Source organism: Dicentrarchus labrax, unplaced genomic scaffold (genome assembly GCF_905237075.1).
Source record: "Dicentrarchus labrax unplaced genomic scaffold, dlabrax2021, whole genome shotgun sequence".
Lineage (NCBI taxonomy): Eukaryota > Metazoa > Chordata > Actinopteri > Moronidae > Dicentrarchus > Dicentrarchus labrax.
This window is the reverse complement of record NW_026136723.1, coordinates 14,392,563-14,415,423: the sequence shown is the minus strand read 5'-3', so window position 1 is coordinate 14,415,423 and position 22,861 is coordinate 14,392,563. Positions and strand designations below refer to the sequence as shown.

Here is a 22,861-nt window from a genome sequence, read left to right as displayed (position 1 = left end):
AAATGTGAATTATTGATTAAAATATATTTTAATCAAACGATTCTAAAGCAATTATTGACTAAACATCTTTAAACTGCTTGAGTATAATCAGTTATTCTTACAATGCAATCATACGCCAACTGTCAACAGATTACTTATTTATGTGATCGATTATAAGCATCTCTGGTAGATCACTCTGCTGTCAAAGAGCAGTGACTGACAGCGACAACCTACCGTGATCGTGGAAATTATTAACATACAGCGTAGCGTCTAATTTGATTGGACGATATAGTTGGGGGGGGCGTGTCAGTTAGACTATATACTCCTCACTCATTGGCTCCGACGGCTGTCACTCCGCGGAGACCGAGTCCCCTTCGCCTAAGGTAGTCTGAGTGGAGAAAGTAATGAAGATGGAAGGAGCTGATGTTGATGAATTATTGAGGAGATTTATGGAGTAGCGAGGTGATAGCCGTTCACTCGTCTTTGTCGGAACGATAGAGGACAGCGATACCAGGAAATTGACAGATAGCATGCCAGTAAGTGAACAGTAACTTCCCCCAGTTTACTTGGTGTCGCGCCTTAGCCAAGCTAGCTAACTAGCGGGCTAATCTGTAAGCAACCGTACAGTGACAGCTCGAAGTCATTCAACAAGCCGAGACAGAGAGTGTGTGAAGGTGGAGGGCTGATTTACAGACTCTGACCGATGCTGGTTAACGAATAACACTGAATTATATGGCTAGGAAAGCTAATGTTTATTACAGAGCTACCAGTCCCTTTAGACAGACATTCACGTTGTCTAAAAGCTGCTGTGTTTCCAGTTGTGGCAGAAGAACTGGTTAGCGGCGCCTAATTACAGGTATAGTTAGCATTTAAATGAGCTAGATAACATGCAGTGAAACAGATGTGAAGATGGGAAGGCTTTCCGACATGTAAACCTAACTAGCTTTTCGTTGCAACCATCACTAGTGTGGTAGATTAAGTCACATTTGTTAGAGAGACAGACTGTACCGGACTTTATCCTGTTTAGTAACAACTGTGTGTGTGTGTGTGTGTGTGTGTGTGTGTGTGTGTGTGTGTGTGTATGCGGTCTGTCGGGAACTTATTATAATACTTGTTAACATTCCTCAGGTGATTTCTGTGTGTGTGTGTGTGTGTGTGTACCAGTGTGGCAGAGGTAGACACACCACTGCAGACTGGTATGTTAGATAATGGTTTGTTAGGATTTTTCTAATAGCTGTCATGTGATTCAGCTTTCTTCCATACCACTAAGGCAGTTCAGGGGTTTCCTGTCTGGGAGGGGGGGGTTAAGCTTTGCTGCAGAGCACTGTACATGCTATCAAAAGTTAAAATTTGTTTGTTTTTCTGTGTCCTTCACTAAGACTGTGCTCCTGGTGGTGTGCCAGGTATTGTTTAAATAAGATACTGTGTGTGAGTGTATAGGTTGTCCTTTGCTTTCTATACTCTATGTGTGTGCGTGTTTCTTTGCCACTGTCGTTGGAGTCTTACCCTTTAGCAATAGACAGGGTTGCTGGGTTTGTGGTAAAGGGTGTGGATGTGTGTGCATGCGTAGAAAGTATGCATAGACCTGTTAATTTGTGCCATCCGCGGCTGCTAGTGTCTGTGGTCTCTTAATGCTTTATGACAGTAGAGCCCGGCAGGTCATGAGGCGAGAAGATCGTGCAGGCTCTGCTGTCATCCAGCATCACAGCTAGACTCAACCATGCCTGCGGTTTTATGAAATATCTTGACAATTTGAGCAATGAAAACAGTTGCAATCCCTCCCCCTTTCATTTAGTTCTGCACCAAAGTCTGCATAGCCAAGCACAATAGCAATATCTCTTTTTTTTTTTTGTCCGCACAGATACCAGTAGCATACATTTAACAACATGAAAAATCTAAAAAATCAAGCTAATTAACTGCACCAAAAGTGGCATTTGAAAGTGAAATTCCAGGACTGAACATGAATAGATTATGAGAGAGTTATCTAACTGTGACAAGAAAGCTGACACAAATGCAGCAAAGGAGGGGAGAACAAGAGATCAGGTCTTTTGAAAAATCAGATTTGTTAATCACTGGTCTCTTCAGGCTCACTGGCTGAAGGAAGACAGGGAAGTGGAGGGGCAAGAGGAGGGACGAAGATGCATCACTGGCTTAGAGGCAACGGAGAAATGCGCGTAGGCTGCTATAAGAGGATTCCTCCTTGTCAGATCTCTCTATCTGTCTCCTTCAGCAGCAAAAACCACACACACACACACAAACCACATACTCTGTTGTCATGTCTACTTAGCTACAGGCAGTCATCTGCTATATATGTGTGTGTATCACTGCGAGAGAAAACAGAAACGCAAAAGCTGACCCCCCCCTCCTCCAACCTGCTATTGAAGAAGACCTGGGGGGAGAGCAAGGTGGGAGGGGATGATGCAACAGGGTTAACTGCAGGCCAGGATAGTCCAAATAAAGAATATAGCAACAGACAGCATGAAAGATGCAATATATAAACTGATGTTAAAACAAAATGCTGAAGTCCTATGAATCGACACTTGGTGTAAACAGCTCTTAGCACGGCCGTTGAACAGGAGATCAGGTCAAGCTGTGAGCTCTGGGCATGTTAGAGGCTCTGCCCTTTATGACCACAGTTATATAACCCAGCCATCACCTTTACTTGGACACCGCACAGCTCCTCAAAATAGTTCCTCAACGGCTTTCGCTTCCATTCAAATTGCAACAAGCTTGGAGTCACAGATCCAACTTGTTCACAGTTAATAACTGACCTAGATTTGGGTGGAGGCATATTACTGTAGTTCCTGGTTCTGACATTGGTTAGTGCAGTTAAACATTTATATGTGGTTTGGGTGTGGCTGCACAATAGTTGAGTCCACTGAGGATACCTTAGCTACTAACCACTAGCTTGTGTGGCTTGCACCCTGTACCACAGGAAAAAGCAGCTGGGGCAGCTCTGTCACTCTCTGAAGCACCCACTTTGTCTTTCTCTCTGCTTCCTTTCCTCCCTCCATTCAAGCCTTCAATGTTATTGGCCCTCTCACTTCCTGAAAGAAAGAAAGAAAGAAAGAAGGTTCCAAAGCATATGTGTAATAGGAAATGAGGTAATCAGCAGGGAGGGATGTGTATGTGTCCCTCTAACTCATTCTCACATGGACTTTCTTCAGTACTTCAATACTCTGCCAGCGTTCCCAGACAGGTATGGTCTTCCCGCTCCGCTACTGAGCACCGGAGGACACTCTGTGTTTTGATAGTGCTGATTTCCTGTGGGTTTTTGTATTGATCCATGTGAATTAGTATGTGTATAGTGTGTTTGCCTCAGGTGTTTTGTAGTAACTCTGTCAGGACATGCAAACACACTTACAACAAGGATTAAGAATGTAAACTTTAAAGGAGACCTGTTTGTGTTAGAAGTAGACTTCGGAAGGAGGAGCCAAAAATAAGGTGTGTGTGTGTGTGTGTGTGTGTGTGTGTGTGTGTGTGTGTGTGTGTGTGTGTGTGTGTGTGTGTGTGTGTGTGTGTGTGTGTGTGTGTGTGTGTGTGTGTGTGTGTGTGTGTGTGTGTGTGTGTGTGTGTGTGTGTGTGTGTGTGTGTCAGTGTTTAAGAGTCGTGGGTGTAAATTCAGAAGGAACGAGCTGTCAACTTTAGCTAGCTCACAGGAACAGGTTTTGTCAAACCAGACATTGAATAAATACACACTTGCGCAATGCATGACACATTCTCTGTCACTCCTTTGCAAGAAGTTGGCTCCATCAGAGCTGTGCATTGGTGGAAAAACTCAGTAAGCCACAGCTAGGCTAGTAAACGCATTGAAATCCATTTCTTTAGCCTGTTTAGATCACAGAGATATGTGTGTGTGTGTTTCAGTATCTGTCCTTATCTCGTGTTTCCCAGAGCCTGGGAGGTTGCCATGGGCAGCACAGATTGAAACCTAATGAACTCTCCGCTTTCTTTAACCCTACTGTCTCCCCTTGAGTTATCCATCCCTTGGGTTGTTACACATCCCTTTTATCCCTCATCTCTCTATACGTCCATTTATCCCTGCCTCTATTCATTTAGCCATTGATCTCTGCTCTCCTCCTGCACTACCTACCTGTCCCTCTCCTGCATTTATCATCCATCTACTTGTTCGTCACTTCATTGGTTTGTTACCAATGTGCTCGTCGAGCCTGCTCAGCCACTTATGCTTAACACTGGTTTATTCATATGTGTGTGTGTGTGTGTGTGTGTGTGTTTTTGTACCGGTCAGTGTGGTCGAGCTGCACAGAAGAAGCTCGCCAGCTGCTGCATCATTTGTAGTGTTTGTGTGTGCTCTCTCTGGCATACAATGATTTCTGTCATGATCAGTGAGTCCATAATGACATAGAGATGGTTAACAGTTAGCCGGGCTAAGAAGGAAGACAAACATCTGCCTAATAACATAATTACGCTCTATAGTGTACTCCCACGGCAATTAGTTTTCTATTTTCCTCCAGCAGTTGCCCGTGCCCGTCTGCAGCAGAGCCTAGAAATCTTTGAGACAGGGCTTTTATGTGCTCTTTGTACCACTGTCTCTTGTAGTCTGAACACTGTCAGATTGAATCATCACCATTTTCATGGGTGAGTAGCCCCAATTATGGACTTTTAGTCTGATCATCTTAATTGAAATTATGGATGCATTATCAGGGCTGATGAATTATTGGTGAAATTTATGTTATGTATTATTCTCATAATTAAATTATAGCTGATGCATTTATTACTTATTGATGATAATGATGATGATAATAGTTTTTTTTTATTCTTAAGCAAATGTTCTAGGAAAGCCAAAGTATGTTTAAGTTTATTGATGTACTTTACTAGAAAAAGATTAACATTGATTTCAAAGAGACAGTTAAATTTGGTTTGAACAGAGCTATGAAATATTAAGTCATCCATCTTTGCTCACTACATCTCAGCCTTTCTTACCATCAGGTTCGCAAAAACTCAAGGTTAGGAACTTTTTAAAATACAAAAATGTGAAAACAATGAGGGACTCCTGCACAATATCTCACTAAGTGATGACAAAATATTTATTTCATGAAATGTTTTGGTCAATACGACTTTCATCCGGTATATGGGCAGCATGAACACTTTTTTATATATGTATATACACACATAGAGGAGTTGCCTCAACCATCCGATCATCCAATCGGAGGACTATAGAGATTACTTTGACAGGTGATCACTTTTGTTTCTATATATTTCTATAAAATACAAAAATGTGAAATTAACAGTTATCTGTGTCAGTCAGGTCATTATCGCTAATCGGCTCCGCTGAGAAAAAAAATCCATATTGTGCATCCCTAACTAAAGTGATATCAATATCAGAGCTGGAACATTTAGTTGGTTGAACAATTACTACACTGACAGACAATTAATCATTAATCAGTTCGTCATTTCATTTATGAACCACAAGCATTCTCTGGTTCCCAGTGTGATATTGTGCTGCTTTTCTTTGTGTTATATCGTTGGGAAATTAATGTCTTTGGGTTTTCGGACTGTTGGTCGGACAAAACAATCCGAAGAGGTGAAAAGTTTCACTATTTTCTGACATTTTATCAATTATGAAAATAATTGTTAGGTGGCAGTCTTACACAATATACTATATTATATATCTGTTAACTGTTGGAACAAGATGAAAATCTCAATTAAAACAGCTAAAAAACCTTCATTGTACAACACATGGTGTAGGTAATGGATGTGTGTAAATATGTTTTTGCTGTTAATTTTGACAATTAATTGTCTAGGTTATCTTAAAAACTGAACCTTTTTTTTAAGGATTTATATTGTTTGTCAGAAATAAAAGTAATTTCATGGTGTCACCTTGGGCTTTAGGAAATTATGATTATGCATTATTATATATTATGCATATTCCACTACTTTCGCTACTACTTTTTGACATTTGATAGACCAAATTAAATAATCACCAGATTGATAATAGTTGTTAGTTGCAATCATAGTTTGCATATAGGCTGCATATTTGACTTTTGCTTTGTAAGATTGACTCGCTCAATTCCTGAATACTTTTAAATGTTGTGTTTTCCTTCCAAGTCAACTTTTTTTTGCATAGCCCAGTAACACAAATCACAGTTTGCCTCTCAGGGCTTTATAATCCGTACGTGACACCCTCTGTCTTAAGATCTTTTTTTTTTTTTACGTGTGTGCTCGTTCGTGTCATGTTTCAAATTCTAACATTTTTCACAATACACACTGATTTACAGGTGCATCCCATTACAGAAACTTTGCACCCAAGTGTTCACCCTTTTGCTGCTGCTTTTGTGTCGCTGCGGTGGATTCTTTGCTTGCTGCTGAGGTAGGAGGCAAATATATAACATAGGTAGGCGGCACGGCTGCAGATTTTAGTCTTCATGTATCTCTTTTTGGATACAGATGATACAGATGCCCGAGATGAAAGTGTGGACAGAGTTGACCTTAAAAGTGACTCTGAAGGAGGACAGCCTGTCCTCTTACAAGACTGACTCACCCGCACTCAAATGACAGCCTTTTATTTTGTCATTCAGTAAACCTACCATTTAAACGCACATGCTGGCTTTATATATCGCTGTCCTCCTTGTCGTCTTCACCAGCGTGAAAAAAACAGAACAACAGACCGCAACAAAGAACTAATTTCTCTAAATGGAGGCTATTCTGCTTTATAATCCTTCCCCATTTCATGAGTCACTGGCTCCCCTCCCCCCTTGTCGTTCCTGTCATTGGTACAGTCCATAAATAGACACCTGGCTGCCATGGATGGACCAAGCACCGGAATAATACAGAATAAAGCATTTGGATGTGTGAAAGACAGATTAGGGAGCAGGGAAGATGGAGAGAAAGAGAGAGAAAGAGAGAGAGAGAGCGAGAAAGAGAAGTGATGTTGTGTGGGAGGATGAGCGGAGGACAGAGGGAGCAAAGCAAGGACGGGGAAAAGAAGAAATCAGAATCAAGCATAAATATTTTTTTACATTTTTATTACACACATGGATTACACGTACATAAATGGATATATTTGTCATTGTACGCATGTTAGAAGGTTTTTGATAGTCATGGTGATTAAAAATGAGGCCTAAGATCTCCTGAATTCTCTTTCAGAATATGTTTGAAATGTTGTTTTTCACAACCAGACAGGTTAATAAGAGGAGGTTGTGTGTGTTTGAGTGGTCAGTGGAGTTATGCCACCTTCAGCTCAGATTTGAGTGCATGTTTCTGCAAGAGAAGTGTGCACATAGAAGGACTTCTTCCTCCTTCTTTCTTTTTCTCAGCCTCTATTACCAGACATACCAAACATGGGCCGCATTCATCTGCAAATTTAGCCTTGTGCTCACAGTTTCAGAGCACAGACACGACGGAGCACAAACACGACATTCCCCACAGTGAAAACAGATAATCCGTCAGAGATGCTTAGGGATGGTGTCCGCCTCCTCAGCTGAAAGCATACATCTCTTCAGCTATTCTCTTATGGTGACAGTCACTGTGCAGAGTTGGTTAAGGTTACCCAAGTACATGGAAGTACGAGCAAGAGCTTGAGATTTCTTCACTACTGTATGGATTGGCATCTTATTTGGTACAGATTTCTTTGTCCCTCTCAGGATGACTTGTAATAACTTTGGTGATGCCCTGACCCTTCATTTATCACCATGGTCAGGTCAAAGTTTCAATGCTTTCAGTCTGAATTGAACACATTCGGTTCTGTCACACCGTAGTTGCTGTTTTGAAACGTGCTTCAAAATCTACATTTTTAAAATATTTCTGTCTCTGTTGCTTTTTATATTTCCATCTTCCACTTTCTTCCTTCTTCTGTTGTGACTGCAGGATATCGGTGTCAGATAGGAACCAGAAGATGTTTTATTAAAATAATAATTACAATGACAGAGCAAAAGAAACACTGTCTAGAGAATAAGTATGAAAAGAGAGGATAATATTGGTTCAATAGGAAAAAAAAAAAAAGGTTGAGTGCCAAGAGGAGGAAAGACAGAAGTTAAGATGCAGACAGTGTAAGTGCCGTGATGGATAGAAAGGGAGATCAAAAATAACCAAGAGTGATGGTGGGAGCTGAGCATTTATTTATTTATTCTTTATTCTTGGATCCCCATTAGTTGCTACCAAGGTAGCAGCCACTCTTTCTTGGGTCCACACACAACAAGACATACATACAATTAAGACACATAACATGTATACCAGTCTCAATGATGCCATACAAAGACACATACAAATTATAACACATCAAGTTATGTTCCATCTTAGTTGTTTAGATCAGTTTATTAACACTGGGATTATTATATTTAACTTGCCTTACTGGCTGCTTCAACAATCATAGTTGGTAACTTGTTCCACATTGTGACGGCTCTAGACATTACAGATCTGTTCTAGGTTTTTGTTGAACCAGATACCATGAATAAATGTGAGCTAAAGCAGGTAAGAGCCTCTTCTTCTGTCTGATTCCGTTTGAAGACATCCGAACTGTACAGCCTGTTCAACAAGCATCTAAATTCTGCTGTGCCACTTTTTTTCCCCTCCTCATCAGTATTTCACCGGTGAAGCCAGCCAGGCTTCTCTGTGTGGGTGATTTATTTTATTTTATTTTTTTTTTCGATTTGTGAGCCTGAGTTGAGAATAGGTTAGGTTCTTGCTGCAGAGGAGTGTGTCTGGAGAGGAATGCGAGGGAAACAGGAGCACGAGAAGGATGGAGAGACTTATGCTTCTGTGGCGTATCGAGTTATTGCCTGGAGGGTGTAAAGTCACTATTCAGCCCTACCATGGCATTGTTTGCTGTTTGTAATAGAATATTTTTATCAGTATAGCAAATAATAGAAGGCTGGCAAGCACGAAAGGAGCCTTATCCAAGCTGCTGATGCACAAATGTACTATATATTTGCTCTGTGTCAGTAGATTGTGTGTTTATACAATCTTTCTTTCTCTCTCAGGTAGAGGTGACTCCACTGCAGATGAGGGAACATGTTGGCTATGGACCAAGGAGTGGTGGAGGAATGGCTTTCAGAATTTAAGGTACTGCTTTACTTTGTGTGTAAAGTAACACGCTAACTATGAGGCCTCTAAACACAGTAAACCGTACACCACCACACGTTCCTATAGATGGAAATCAAACAGTGTGGAGAGCTACCAAAAGGCATTTGAATCCCCAAATCCTATATGCAATTGAATTATTTCTTTCTAAAGTGTTTCCTCATAATAACGTTGGTATAAACTCTGCTGTGGAAAGAATTAATGTAATTTTTTTGATAAATTAGAATTGGTATCAAATCTGAAAACCTCTAATCAAACACCAAAACACATAAACAATAACAAATGGTTTGACAATGATTGCAAAAATATCTGAAAAAAGCTTTAAGGAAGTTATCAAATGAAAAACAGAGACAACCTAAATAAGCAAAATACACGCCTTCATTACCATGGCACCTTAAAACAATATAAATACACACTAAGAACAAAGAGAACAACACACCAGGAACCAGTTCTCTGAAACAGGAGGATCCTTAGAGTCAAACCAATTCTGGCAGAAGTGGAGCACTCTCAACTAAACACATTAAGATCATGTGGCAATACAAAATGGCAGCATTTGGACTGATTATTTTACTGAATTGCACAGTAATATTGCAAAGAACACTGACCAAAACAAAATACACACCAAATGGAAATCTTTAGAATTAGTAATTAAGGACAACCAAAACCCTCTAGATGCTTCAATAACGGAGCGAGAACTGATGGAAAGTGTCCAATCTCTGAAAGATAAAAACTAAACTAAAAGAGACGTATGATATAATTAAGTCTATGTACACAAATAATAAATGTGCTGTTTAAAATAGGAGAGAAACAAACAAACAGACTTCTTTTCTGTGGGGTGAGGCAGCTTCAACTATCTTCATTTTATACATTAATGAATTTGCATGTCAATGAGATCAATCTATGGCACCTGGACCCTGAATGATGCAGAATTTAAGGGCTTCCTGTATGCAGATGACTTGCTGTTGCTGTCACCAACAAAAGAAGGTCTACAGCAGCAATTCTGTCAGACCTGGGCCCTGACAGTTAAATGGAAAAAATATATCAATATTATAATTGTAATTTTAAGTTTTATTATTGCTGCTATTTTTGTTATATTTTGCTAGTATAAAGCGCGCGCACACACACACACACACACACACACACACCTACACCCAATGGGCAAAGTTTTTGTTTTCTGATATTTTCTTGATTTTCTAAATTCTAATATTGTTTTTTTTTGTTTTTCTTTTCACTATATGATTCCTCAATGCATTGTCAACATACACTCAATAAAGCAAATTTAATTGTATTAGTCATTCCTGTTGATATCAGTTCAGTTTCATTTACCTGTAACCATAATATTGGGTAGATTTATTGCCTTAAAGCAATATCTGTGTCTCCTGCACTTCATCAAGTTTAAATCGATCAAATTTAGACCATATCAACAAATGTTTGACCAGTCAGTACTGTCTTCTAAAATCATTCTGTGTGTATTTTTAGAATATTGGTAAGGTGGTTAGTGTATCAGTTAACTTGAGCTGTTTATTTATGTGTTTCAGACCCTTCCTGACAGTGCTGTGTCCAACTATGCCGCCTCACTAAGAGACAAAGGTGCCCTGGTCCCCGCACTCTACAAAGTCATACGAGAGAACTACAGCGATGTATGGACACACTATTTTTATTCATGTAGACATTATCTAACCACACAACACTTAAAGTATTAAAGTATTTTGCATTTTTTCTTATGTCACCATTAATCTGTAATTGTTCATTCATACACCCCTGATAATATTATGTCCTTTTTTAATCTAATTGTTCTGTTATTTATAGTCTGACTGTACTTTGCTGCTTTGCTTCATCTGGACAATATAGATGCACCATAGTGCTAAATGCAAAAGGTATTGCAGTTGCATGATCTAACCATGTGCCTGTTTTTTGTTTTTCTGTCGTCCCTAGTTGCTGGAGCCAGTGTGTCACCAGTTGTTTGAGTTTTACCGGAGCGGTGAGCCGCAGCTGCAGCGTTTCACGCTACAGTTCCTGCCAGAGCTCCTGTGGAGCCTGCTGTCCGTCAGCGCAGCCAGAGACCCCCACACCTCCGGCTGCATCGAGGCCCTGCTGCTGGGCATTTACAACCTGGTAGGGGAGATGATGAAGGTGGTGGTTTGCGGTCTGTGTGTGTATGTGTGTGTGTGCATTAAAATTTGCAAAACTGCATTTTTATGTCACAGCTGATGTGTTTGATGTATTATCAGTAGAGAGCTGCTCTTGTTCGTAACAATCAGTGGTTTCCATTGTGATAAGCCAAAGTAAAGAAAAACACTAGAAAAAAAGTCCTTGATCCTTAGCAAGTGGGCATAATCACTCAGTTCCAGAACCACTCAGCTATTTCTAGGATCTGCGTCATGTGTTTTGAAAGATTACTTCATGCCCTTTATGCCTTGTTAAGTCAGCTATGCATGTAGAGTGACAGGAAATGTGGGTTAGAATTAGGGGAATTGAAACACAATTACTTTGCAAATATACAATATGGATGGGTTGCACCTTTCAAAATGCCCACACGCTTCCCACAGAAAGATGCCAGCAGTAGTAATTATTAAAGTGAGTTCTATTTTCATCCATTTTGGCTCTTAATGTCCTATCTATCAGCAAAGTGCAGGGTCCCCTAACTTCCTCTCTGAATAGCAGAATAGGTCAGCTGTCACTCAACACACTGGCTGACTACCATTAATGTATTTGACATTAACATGCACACAGGGGACACCAAAACCCTGGGGTGGGTGGGTGTGTGTGTGTGTGTGTGTGTGTGTCTGTCTGTCTGTCTGTGTGTCTGTGTGTTCACACAATATCTACAAAAAAATAAGCAAACACATCAGCAGACTGAGTAGGGAAACGGGGCCCTGAGGTCCACACACACAAGCACCCACACATAACAGATGAGTGTTCTTGTAGAGATAAGCACACACACTCTTCAGAGGTTGAGGGCACCCACAGAAAAAAAAGCTTCTGGTTTTCTCGCCCACAGAAACAGTTTCTCATCGTCTTCCTGTCTTTCTCTTTCACAGGAAATAGTTGATAAAGATGGACAAAGTAAAATATTATCTTTTACGGTCCCTTCCCTCTCCAAACCCTCAGTGTACCACGAGGTGAGAAACGCACACAAGTCATAACACAAGCTAATTTGCTTTGACAGAAATGCTAAGTTTAAAAACGTCATCTTCCTACCTCCAGCCTTCTGCCATCGGCTCCATTGCCCTTACTGAAGGGGCTCTAGCCAATCACGGGCTGAGCAGGGTGGTGTACAGCGGGCCACACCTCCAAAGAGAGACCTTTACAGCACAAAATAGGTAAGAGGCTTGCTAGGCACGCTGCTGGGCGGCTGGTGTCATGCCAGCAGGGTGGAGATTGTACTCGTTTTAAAATGGGCTTTCCTGGCAGCGGGCTGCGAGACTGTCTGCTTAGTTAGAACTGGCAGCGAACACAAGCCAACAACCAAAGTAGAAACACACATGAAGGAAGATGAACAATCTGATGAATCTAAATTGAACTGTGCAACATATTGCCAAGAAATTCATTTCTTCTGTTGTTACAGTGTCGAACTGTGTTGGTGAATACAAGTTAGATTATCAGTTGTCTCAAAGTGAAATGCACTGTGAAAAACTCATATGACTAGTGATATGTGTGAACATAACAGTCCATGAAACTCAGGCCTAAGGAAGTTCAGATGCTGTTTTTGATGCAGTCAGTAGGAAGATAAGATAAGTTGGAACAGAAGTCCATCCAAAAAAAGTTGTGGCTTCTATTTAACATTGCAAGTTGAATGTAGTCTGACAACCTCATTAAATATGTTTGGTAATACCTTGAAAATGTGTCTAGTTTCAGTAACTCCAGTCCTCAGACTTGTGATAGAGAGTTTAGCTGCTGCCAGGGCCAATTATTCTGTGCATGGTACGCTAGCCTCACTGATGGCCCATGGCAGTTGTCCTTGCTTTGTTGCATTTGAAGTTGTTACATCGCTGTTGGGGTTTCCTAAATTAATTTAATGAGGCCGCACTGCAGCCAAACTCTGAAGGTTGTGATGGTCTGAGTTGAACGTCTTTAACTTTTTTTCAGTACCGTTTTCTACTGACAAAACAAATCTGGCTGCCTTTTAAAAAAAAAAAAAAAAAAAACAAAAAAAAAAACTTGTTGAAAGTTACTGTCCTAGATATAGTATTAGTGCTACTGTACTTTTCACTGACTATACTATACACATCAGAGTCTGTTTACAGTCCTTGGGGAATACTTAATATGTGAAAAAAGTTGTGTAAAACATTTTGGGGTGGAGTTGTGGGAAATCTGACCAATTTTCTCAAGTGATGTCACTTTTTTATCTGATGACTTTTTGGTTTGGTTTTGTAATCTTTCAATCTCTCTATTGTGGTATTTCTATCTACAGTATAGAAAGAAGTGTAACTGTGTGTATGGGTTTCAGATCTTGTATGTTTAAAATGTTTATATATCATGTTGGACATAAGACATGCTATTTTAAGGGTGTTATGTTTGTTTTGTTTTTGAGATTTGAGGTGCTGACCTTCCTGCTGCTGTGCTACAATGCTGCTCTCAGCTACATGACCTCCACCTCCCTCCAGTCCCTCTGCCAACTCAGCTCCAGGTAAAAACACACACACACACACACACACACACACACACACAACACACAACACATAAATAAACAGCTCAAGTTAACTCAGCATAACTTAATATACTGTAGAGACCTGTGGGTCACTTTGTCACACACACACACACACACATATTCACTTTTTAACTGACCTTTGTGTCACTTTCTTGATGTTGATGTTTTTGAGGATGCTACTTACACCTTACACACACACACACACACACACACACACACACACACACACACACACACACAAGACACAGACACACACACTATATTTTGCAAGCTCTTGCTTATCTGATCCTCTTATAGACTTTGGTGCCAGGAAGAGCCAAGATACTGCTATTTGGCAAAGAGCTGAGTGATTCTGGTAATCTGCCAACTGCAGTTGAGCATTGCCCTGATAAGCACAGAGCTAAAGAGAAGTTATCAGCTTTGATTTCCCCTGGACAGTTTCCTGTGTGTCAGCTGTGTACTTCAAATGCACAGGTATTATCTCTAGGGCTGCACTCGGATGAAAGAAAACATGTTTGTTTGGTACAGACCCCAACAAATTTCACATCTTCATCACATAATTTTAATATTTTTTTTCAGTAAATTAAATATGTAATAATTGAATTCAAAATGCCCACACGCTTCCCACAGAAAGATGCCAGCAGTAGTAATTATTAAAGTGAGTTCTATTTTCATCCATTTTGGCTCTTAATGTCCTATCTATCAGCAAAGTGCAGGGTCCCCTAACTCCCCTAGCTCTGTGCTTATCCAAAAGAAAACATGTTTGTTTGGTACAGACCCCAACAAATTTCACATCATCATCACATCATTTTAATATTTTTTTTCCGTAAATTAAATATGTAATAATTGCGAAATGATTTTTGTCTACCTAATCGAGCAGCCATAGTTATCTCAGCTTTAGCTAAATCCTCTTTGTTGCAACTTGTATGATACTTGTTTGGAAATAATTAGCTGTCTACATGTCATGCTCAGAAATTATTCACTACAGTAAATCCTCTGGATAATGGAGTAAACCACTGAGAAATCATTATGTATCATGCTTTGTATGCATTTGTGCGTGCATGTTTATACCAAGCAATTATTTGTTCATTATTGACTTTATCAGCTCACCACAGGGAAGTCAGTTCCCCTTAATGGAGCTGCAGCCAAGGAGCTCAGAGGAGTGGTTTCCCTGATTGAAGCTTCCCTGTTTCACTGATACAAGCTTCCCTATTGTGTTTTTATTGGTTATCCTCCAGGGTGTGTATATGCGGTTACCCACGGCAACAGATGCGGCGCTACAAGGGCATTAGCACACGGCTGACAGTCACGTCTGAGTTCCTGGTTCAGCTCATCACAGGGATACACTACGCCTTGTGAGTATGCTTGCCCAAGCAGCCCAACCAACACAGCACTGACTCACTGATCAGCTTGAACTTCTCCAAGTGTATATAGTGCTAAACATGTTTCCTAAAATCTCCTCTAGGTTTCCTGTATCTGATTTGAGTTGTTCTAAGTATATTCTGACATTCATGTTTAGAAGAGGTTGCTCAGTGACAGTTATTGAGCCTGCACACTTTACAGTATGAACCAGTTTACATTGTCGTGTTGCATTTCACAAATGGCTTGACAGCTTTATGGCAATATAGCATAGGCAGTGTAATCAACATAGCATGTGCACGTCCATCCTGATGAGATGGCATGAGATAAACAACTGCTCTATAGCATTATTGGAGGTCTAAAACTCCACAGTAAACCTTTAATCTGTGACTCGTACCCATATGTTTATGTTTATGTGTTTGTGCCTGTGTCTAGGTGCAATGGGGAAGTTGAACTGGGATCCAAAGCACTGGATGACGTTCTGTATCGGGCCCAGCTAGAGTTGTTCCCTGAAGCTCTGTTGGTGGGTGCCGTCAGATTTTCTTCTTCTATCACATCTCTCTCCTTTCTGTGTTTCTGGACGTCCGTGCGTGTGTGTGTGCGTGTGTGTGTTGAAAGAGCATGTGATTTGGATACACATGCTCACCTGTGGTTTTGATTCAAGCACAGCACACTATGCTGTATTGTGTTGGTCTCTGTGTGTGTCAGAGGCTGCAATCAGAGTGTAATCCCACTAGATTATTTACATGCTTTCCACTCTGCTCCGTTAAGCTATAATCCTTGAGGCCCAGGGAGTAGAGGATTGAACCTAAGCTCACAGTATTACTACACAAGTCAAGGTGTACTCCTCCACAACAATCAAAACACACGACCTTTGGATTCACATTAACAATAATGGTGTTGGGGTTTAAGAATATGTTAATAAAGAAACCTCTTTTTGGAGATATGACAACAAACACAAACAGAACAACAGTGTGAAAGGGTTAAAATGTCAGCGTTTTATCCAGCGTGTTTATTTGTGTTTACTTGTTGCAGTGGAGCACACCCGGTGGCTGTTAGCTTAGCATAGCTTCGTTACGTGTACCTCATGAGACCAATGTGTTGCACCCTCGCAGACAAAAGACACGTTGTGTTGTGATTATGATGCTTTTTACGTCATTTTACGTACTCAACTATTACATGATCATTAGCGCAAGTGCCAGTTGAGTTTCCAGCGAGAACAAAGGTTATTTTGAAAGACTTGTGAAACAGAGTTACATTGGAAGAAATACAAAGCCTTTTTGTCTTTCTTATGTCACTACTCTGTGTAACTCAGTTTGTGTTAAGATTTAAGGTTAATCCCTGTGCATAAATCTGGTAGAAATGGGATTATTAATGTTACTGGTTTGGTCCCATGATCTGAACTTCAATATGACGTAAGAACAAAACACACCTTAGTGGGATCAGAAATGCTGCTAACACATACATTGTGTACTGCACATTGCCTTTACACTTGTTTTTTTTTTTTTGTGATTTCCTTCTGTCTCTCTGTGTGATTGGACAGAGAAACTTTTCCCTGTAGTTGTACTACCTCTATGTTTTCCCTGATTCAAGTACGTAACTGGAGAAAAAAAACAAAAACAAAACAAAACAAAAAAAAAAAATTCAAAATTGTAACTGGATCTTTGGAGTATTGACCTGATGGAGATACATGGTGGTTTCAGGTGTACTTTTTATTTGGTTTGGTTGCAATCAGATACAATCTGGCCTTGAGACACATCAATGCACGTTTATAAAGGGAAATCTAAACATGTGCTTGGAGTTTGTTTGCTTTGTTTGTTTGTCTGTTAGTTGACTGTACATCATCAGTTATACTGTTAAACTGCTTCTCAACACTTAAAAAAAGCATTTTTTGATTTTTGCTTTGTAAATTTTAAATACCAGTCATCTTATCAGCTCTAAACAATGACACCCAGAGTCAAAAGTAATAGGATTGCCCCCAGGTGACATTGAATATAATGTGTTGGGCCAGTTGCTAACCTATTAGAGAGCAAGTCCAGTTCCTCACTGGTTAACGTCAACCTCTGAAGCAGTAATTTTTGTGGATGTGTGCTTCTCCTCGCCCCTCAGGTGGGTAATGCCATCAAGTCGTCACTGCACGGCGCAGCGCTGAAGAGCAACAACAAGGAGGGTGCACGGAGTATCCAGGTGGAGATCACACCCACCTCCTCCAGGATCTCCCGAAATGCTGTCACCTCCCTCTCTATCAGGGGACACCGCTGGAAGAGACACGGTAAGACTCGTACGCAGGAGGAGAAAAACAAGGTCAAGTGTAGGGACACAACTGTGGGAATTCAAGTCACTGAGCTCTCACACACAGTTTTCACATTTTTCTTTAACCATTTTGCAATCCCATTTTTATTGGGTAATAAAAGAAATATTTTTTTGATTGAAGAACAAATCCGTACCAAAGGAGAGAGCAAGAGCTTAAGATGTCTTCATTGTTCACTCACCCTACCATTTCATATCCCACAGTCACTGTGTACATAAGTGTTGTCACCCTTCAGTCCATAAGCACGTATTGCTAGCTAGTGCTGTCAACCTCCTTTTTTCCAGTCGCCTAATTCAAACCCATCACTTCCTGTCTGATCTGTTAGGATTTGCCCAAGTTGGTGGTAATACAGAGACAGGCGAGCATTCACAGTTTGAGAGCAGTCAGTGAAAAACGGATACAGAGAGAATCAACACAGCACATGAACTAAACCAGAGAGCAGGTAGTGTATGTATAGTATAGTATAGCCCAGATGAGTTGCAGTGTGTATACTTTTTTTGTATTGAATATGTTGCGTGTTGTGTAGTTTCAGCTCTGTGTCAAAGAAACCATATAGTACTTCAAAGACCGAAGAACAAATTCATTTGTTTAGTCACTGATGAGTCTGTGTGTGTGGTTGAGAATTAAGAGAGAGCTGCTCTCTTTTCCCAGACTACAGATAAGGCAGGTAAATTACAGCCTTCAGCTAGTTTAATGAGTAGGTTTCAACTCCCCTTTTTCATCTCATGAATCCTGCTCATTGGCGCCAGCTACTTGTTTATGCGTAAAGCTTTTGTTGTGAGCAGATGATAGAGGAAAATGCTATTAAATATTAATTAATGTTTAGGGTTGAGTGGTGACCCAGTATGAAATGTGATTCCATTCAAATACTTTGTTCATATTCATCTCCATAAAGCATGTACTTTGACCATGTGTTATGTTCTGATCACTATGATTTTTGTCTTTTTATTTTTCTGTTACATTGATTACCTTACCTGTGTGTCTTGTCTTGCCGTGGTCGTGTGTGCCTGTGCACATGACCGTCTTTTTGTCTTACATGTATGTGTGCATGCTATGTGTCTGTCTGTCCATCTGTATGTGTTTGTATGTCTGTGTGTGTGTGTGTGTGTATATATGTATCGTCCCACTACCCCCCCACGCTCCCCCCCCACCAGAGTCCCAGGAGGTGAGTGTAGACAATGATGCTGCACTGGGGGGTGTGGCCATCCCCGAGATCAGTGTGACAGGTGTGAGCGGCGATCGAATGCCAAACGGAGACTCCCTGCGGCCGCGCCCCGATGGCCGCGCCCTGCCCGACTGCGACACGTTGGGGGCCGCCTCTGAGGTCAGCCTGGACCCCCGAGGTCATGACTCCGGCACGCGGGGTCAGGAGGTCAGGAGGCAGAAGTCTGTGAGGCGAATGGTGGAGAATGAGGGTTCTGGGTCGGCCTCCACAGGGAGGAGCCAGTACTAAGGTCCAGCCCCTCCTTCCCCCTGCCCCACTCCCGGGGTAACCTAGGTAACCGTGTGTGGGGGGGTGTGGTCTAAAAAGCTGCATGGTGACTTTCCCCTTTTACCTTTCGCGCTGGGCTCCACCAACCTCTCTTCGCCTAATTGCACTATTCCTCTCATCTGTCTATGCGACGTCATTCATTCATTAACTCTCTCCTTTGTGGCTAAAGCTTCCTCATGAAGATCTCCTGCTGAGACTCCTTAAAATCCAATTAATTATTTAAGCTCTAACTGAATAACAGATCAATAACCTAATAAAAAATGCATAATAATGAAATGCGCTTGGCTGAATCAAAATATTGTGTTTATAACGCGTTTCTGTTGAGTGGATCCTTTACCTCAAAGCAGAACATTAGTTACACAAGTCACAGAAACAACGGGTATAACAGCACCTTTATGAACAGTAAATATGACACACATACTGCAGATATAAAACTCTCTTTAGCTGTATCTCGTTTAGTAAAAGTCACTCTAAAGCCTGAGGTCAGGTCACCGATAACTGATAAGCAGATGACCTTGAATCATGAAGTGCAGATATAATATCTCTTGTTAGCAGTGTCTGTACCAGGAGATTGTACTCTTACAGTGTTGTGTAACTGTCTAACTCCTGGGTTTCTACTGGAGGGATCAGTAAGCTTTTGGGTCTCTTACAGCACACCTTGGTACACCTGGACACATTACCCCTGGGTTGCACCTGGAGACAGATTACTTCCTTCTGACCGGTAGCTAGGAAAGCTGAGGAAAGATATGCAGGTCTTTTTAATCATTTGAAGCAAAAGCTGCTCACAATGTAAAATGCTAGACTTGAATCTCCTGAATCTGAAAGTCTCATTTTAACAGGACCTGCCTATCTGTCTGTGTACCAGCTGTTTACAGGTGTTCTGTTTACAGTGATAGCAACAGATCAAAAGTGTGTATTGCATATTGTGCAAATGCAGGTGGTTGGCTGCTCACACAAGTGTGGATGCATGTCTTTAAGAAAGCAGGATAGATGTTTATATTTGTGTGTGTGTGTGTGTGTGTGTGTGTGTGTGTGTGTGTGTGTGTGTGTGTGTGTGTGTGTGTGTGTGTGTGTGTGTGTGTGTGTGTGTGTGTGTGTGTGTGTGTGTGTGTGTGTGTGTGTGTGTGTGTGTGTCTTTTAGAGTTAGTGAAGAGGAACCCGTGTATTTAAGATGAACTTACTTGTGCCTTTTGTTTGCCTTCCTCTACTTTCCCTTTGTGGTCTTTCCTAGGCTTTATGCTCTTAGACTCCTCTCCTGCCTTTGGGACAAAACATGCACTCCACTGACTGTTAACCAAACCTGTGTGCTGGGCTGGAATACACAACTTGCATTGTCTCACGTCAGGTGGCGAGCTGTCCCTGTTAGTTGAAGTTACAGTTTGAAGGCGCCACCTGCTGGACAGTGATAGAGCTCCTCTGTCATGCAGCCCAACATAAAGCCTTAAGTAATCTCATAGGACCCCACATGCAAAATATTGTCTGAATAATATATTGATTTTAAACCATGTTCAGCTTATTAATTTGATTGAATCAGATGGGCTGGATGACAGATGAGGTGGTAATTATATATTTTTTTTGCTTGTTTTTCATTTCAGTGCTTGTTTTGTCTCCCTCTGTCTGTCCGACTCACAGACGCAGTGGATCTGGGTTCCCCGGATGAGCTGATGGATATTTCAGAGGTGGATGAAGGGGTGTGGCCAGGTGGCGTGGGGCCTGACATGACTCCACCCACCATCACTATCAGCAACAGCGTCACCACGTTGAACCTGGGGGCCAAAGCCATGAAGAAGTGTCGGCTCGGTGGGCGCACCAGCAAGGACAAGGACAAGGAGGCGGGCCCTCTAACAACGGGCCGGGCCAACAGCGAGAACATAGAGCTGTCTATCAAGCGACTGACGCTCACTTCCAGCCAATCAGTGCCCAAGGCAGGAGCTCTCACTAGCCTGACGCGTACCGCCAGCGCCGTCTTCTCCCGCTCCTTTGAGCAGGTTGCCAGCGGCAACGCCCCCCCCTCCAGCAACCACACCTCCTCTGAAGCGGCCCGTTATTCATGCAGCCTGCAGGAGGAAGGGCTGGGGTACTTGAGTCCGGCGCCAAACCACACGCAGCGCTCTCCCAGCATTAGCGTGCACCTTGGCTCTGACCTTTGAACCCTTTTGTGACTCCTGACTACCTGAACCCTCGCCTCTGATCCCTGTGACCCTGTACCTGTGACCTGGAACTCCAAGCCATGCCAACTGCAACGGACCAGAAATGCACGAACAAACACTCCCGCTGGTTCCCTCGTCACTCCATTTTAACGTCTTCGATTCTCTGTGCTGTAAACCAGACATCCAGACTTCCGTCAGCTCCCTCTGTTCCTTCCCCCTCAAGCAGAGTCTTCTGTGGGCCTGATGGAAGCGGGATGTCAGGGATACCACCTCCAGCTTCAACGATTTTTACTAGTGCACTGTTGCCGTGAAGTCGTGCCAGGATAAAACTGTACTGTCGGAGAGCAGCCTGTCGTAAATGGGTGCACTGAAAACTCATTACTAAAAAAAAAAAAAAAAACTGTGTGGAAAACTATTTGGAAAGTATTTTAATTGGCATTTGTTGCCCTGCATGGCTTTCCCATACATCCATCCTGACCTTGCCCAGGTTTGTCAGAGGGCAGATGTTGAGTATGTATGGGCATGCTTGAGTGTATGTACTGAATGTGTGTATGTGCAATTGTTTTTAGAATAAAGGCTGCTGATTGATACAATGAACAAGGTATGATTCTCCGAGTTGAAACAAGTGTTTCTACTACTTTAAAAAAAAAAAAAAAAAAATCGTTCCCTTTCCCATAGCAATACAAATCTCTCCTAATCAGTGTTTTTCATCTTTTGGGAAGATTACCCAAACTCCCCCTGTTCACAGTAGTTACAGCTGTGCTTCTTCCCTTAAAACATCTGGAAATACAACCACTAAATAATCAACCATTAAAAATAATTGGTTCTTTATGTTTACAACCGCACAGAATTGTCGTCATAATGATGGAGAAGCAATATGTGTGTCCCTCCCTCTCGCTCCTCTAGCACTTTCCTCAATTGCTGTGTATTTGATGGCAACTCTAAAAAAACGCCAACTTCTGAAAAATGATGAGGACGATTTTGACGATGGGGGGGGGACGATGGGTGTGCGTGATTTTGAGTATTGAATTTTGCACTCTAAAGAGCAAACGAGTTGTGTTCTCAACTTTTGGTATTTTCTTATGATGAACAAGAGAGGTTTGACTCTCAACTGTGGTATTCTCCTGTGAGACAGATGCATTTTGTTGCTCCATACGAATTTCTACTCTCGCATCTAAACGCTGATCCAAAAAAAGTTGAAAACCACACAGACTTGAAGTCCACCTACTTGCACGGAGGTAAACAAATCTGAGAGGAAAAGCTGTATCTGAACCTATTCCTGTGTATTCTGCAGTAAGAAGCTGTGTGGGGCAACAAGGCATCTTTCCTCTCCTGATTCACCCACCATTCCAGCTGTTTGTAGTACTTTTTGGTGATGTGTTTCCTGTGTCCCTACTTGTTCACATTATCATCAACATCATCACGTCACATGACATGGTGATATTCTCTTGTACCAAAAAAGGAATTAAACTCCACCCATCTGCTACATTTGATGTCCTAAATCGAGCATCCATGCTGCCCTATCCTCAAGCAAAAGTGTGTTCTGTTGTCTGTGTACTAGAGCTGTCGAGTGTCGATACAGTCGCTTGGTGGGACGATAACAATCATCGTGTTTCTGTATGTGGGTTTACAGAATGTGAGCTCTTGTTGTACATCATACTGTTGTACTAAAGTTGGTTTCTATTGGCCTTTCTATGTCTGAAGATAACTCACTGCTACAACTTCTGGGAATAAAGTGTTTCTATATTTCGTGTGTGTGTGTGTGTGTGTGTGTGTGTGTGTGTGTGTGTGTGTGTGTGTGTGTGTGTGTCTGTCTGTCTGTCTGTCTGTCTGTCTGTCTGTCTGTCTGTCTGTCTGTCTGTCTGTCTGTCTGTCTGTCT

General features: G+C 41.6%; 1 protein-coding gene across 4 annotated transcripts; it reads left to right on the top strand.

Moving 5' to 3' along the window:
* The first annotated feature begins 328 nt into the window (after positions 1-328).
* hycc1 (hyccin PI4KA lipid kinase complex subunit 1) lies at positions 329-22,731 on the top strand. Of its 4 annotated transcripts, XM_051389748.1 has the most exons (12): positions 329-515; positions 8,919-9,000; positions 10,557-10,658; positions 10,954-11,133; positions 12,060-12,140; positions 12,226-12,341; positions 13,553-13,648; positions 14,908-15,024; positions 15,464-15,551; positions 17,138-17,300; positions 18,494-18,837; positions 20,464-20,609. In XM_051389748.1, the coding sequence occupies exons 2-11, from the start codon at positions 8,950-8,952 to the stop codon at positions 18,790-18,792; spliced, it is 1,293 nt and encodes a 430-aa protein (XP_051245708.1). In that variant the 5' UTR covers positions 329-515; positions 8,919-8,949; the 3' UTR covers positions 18,793-18,837; positions 20,464-20,609. The 4 variants fall into 4 exon arrangements, with proteins under 4 accessions (XP_051245708.1, XP_051245705.1, XP_051245706.1 ...); XM_051389745.1 differs by lacking the exon at positions 18,494-18,837 and having other exon boundaries at positions 20,464-22,731; XM_051389746.1 differs by lacking the exons at positions 329-515; positions 18,494-18,837 and adding an exon at positions 3,069-3,178 and having other exon boundaries at positions 20,464-22,731.
* The last annotated feature ends 130 nt before the right edge of the window (positions 22,732-22,861 follow it).

Bases quoted from the DNA above. Each gene is read 5' to 3' on its own strand.
- hycc1 (XM_051389745.1), top strand. From the start codon at position 8,950: ATGTTGGCTATGGACCAAGGAGTGGTGGAGGAATGGCTTTCAGAATTT. The intron at 10,659-10,953 runs GTATGGACACAC...TGTCGTCCCTAG, and splicing joins TACGAGAGAACTACAGCGAT to TTGCTGGAGCCAGTGTGTCA. The intron at 15,025-15,463 runs GTGAGTATGCTT...GCCTGTGTCTAG, and splicing joins ACAGGGATACACTACGCCTT to GTGCAATGGGGAAGTTGAAC.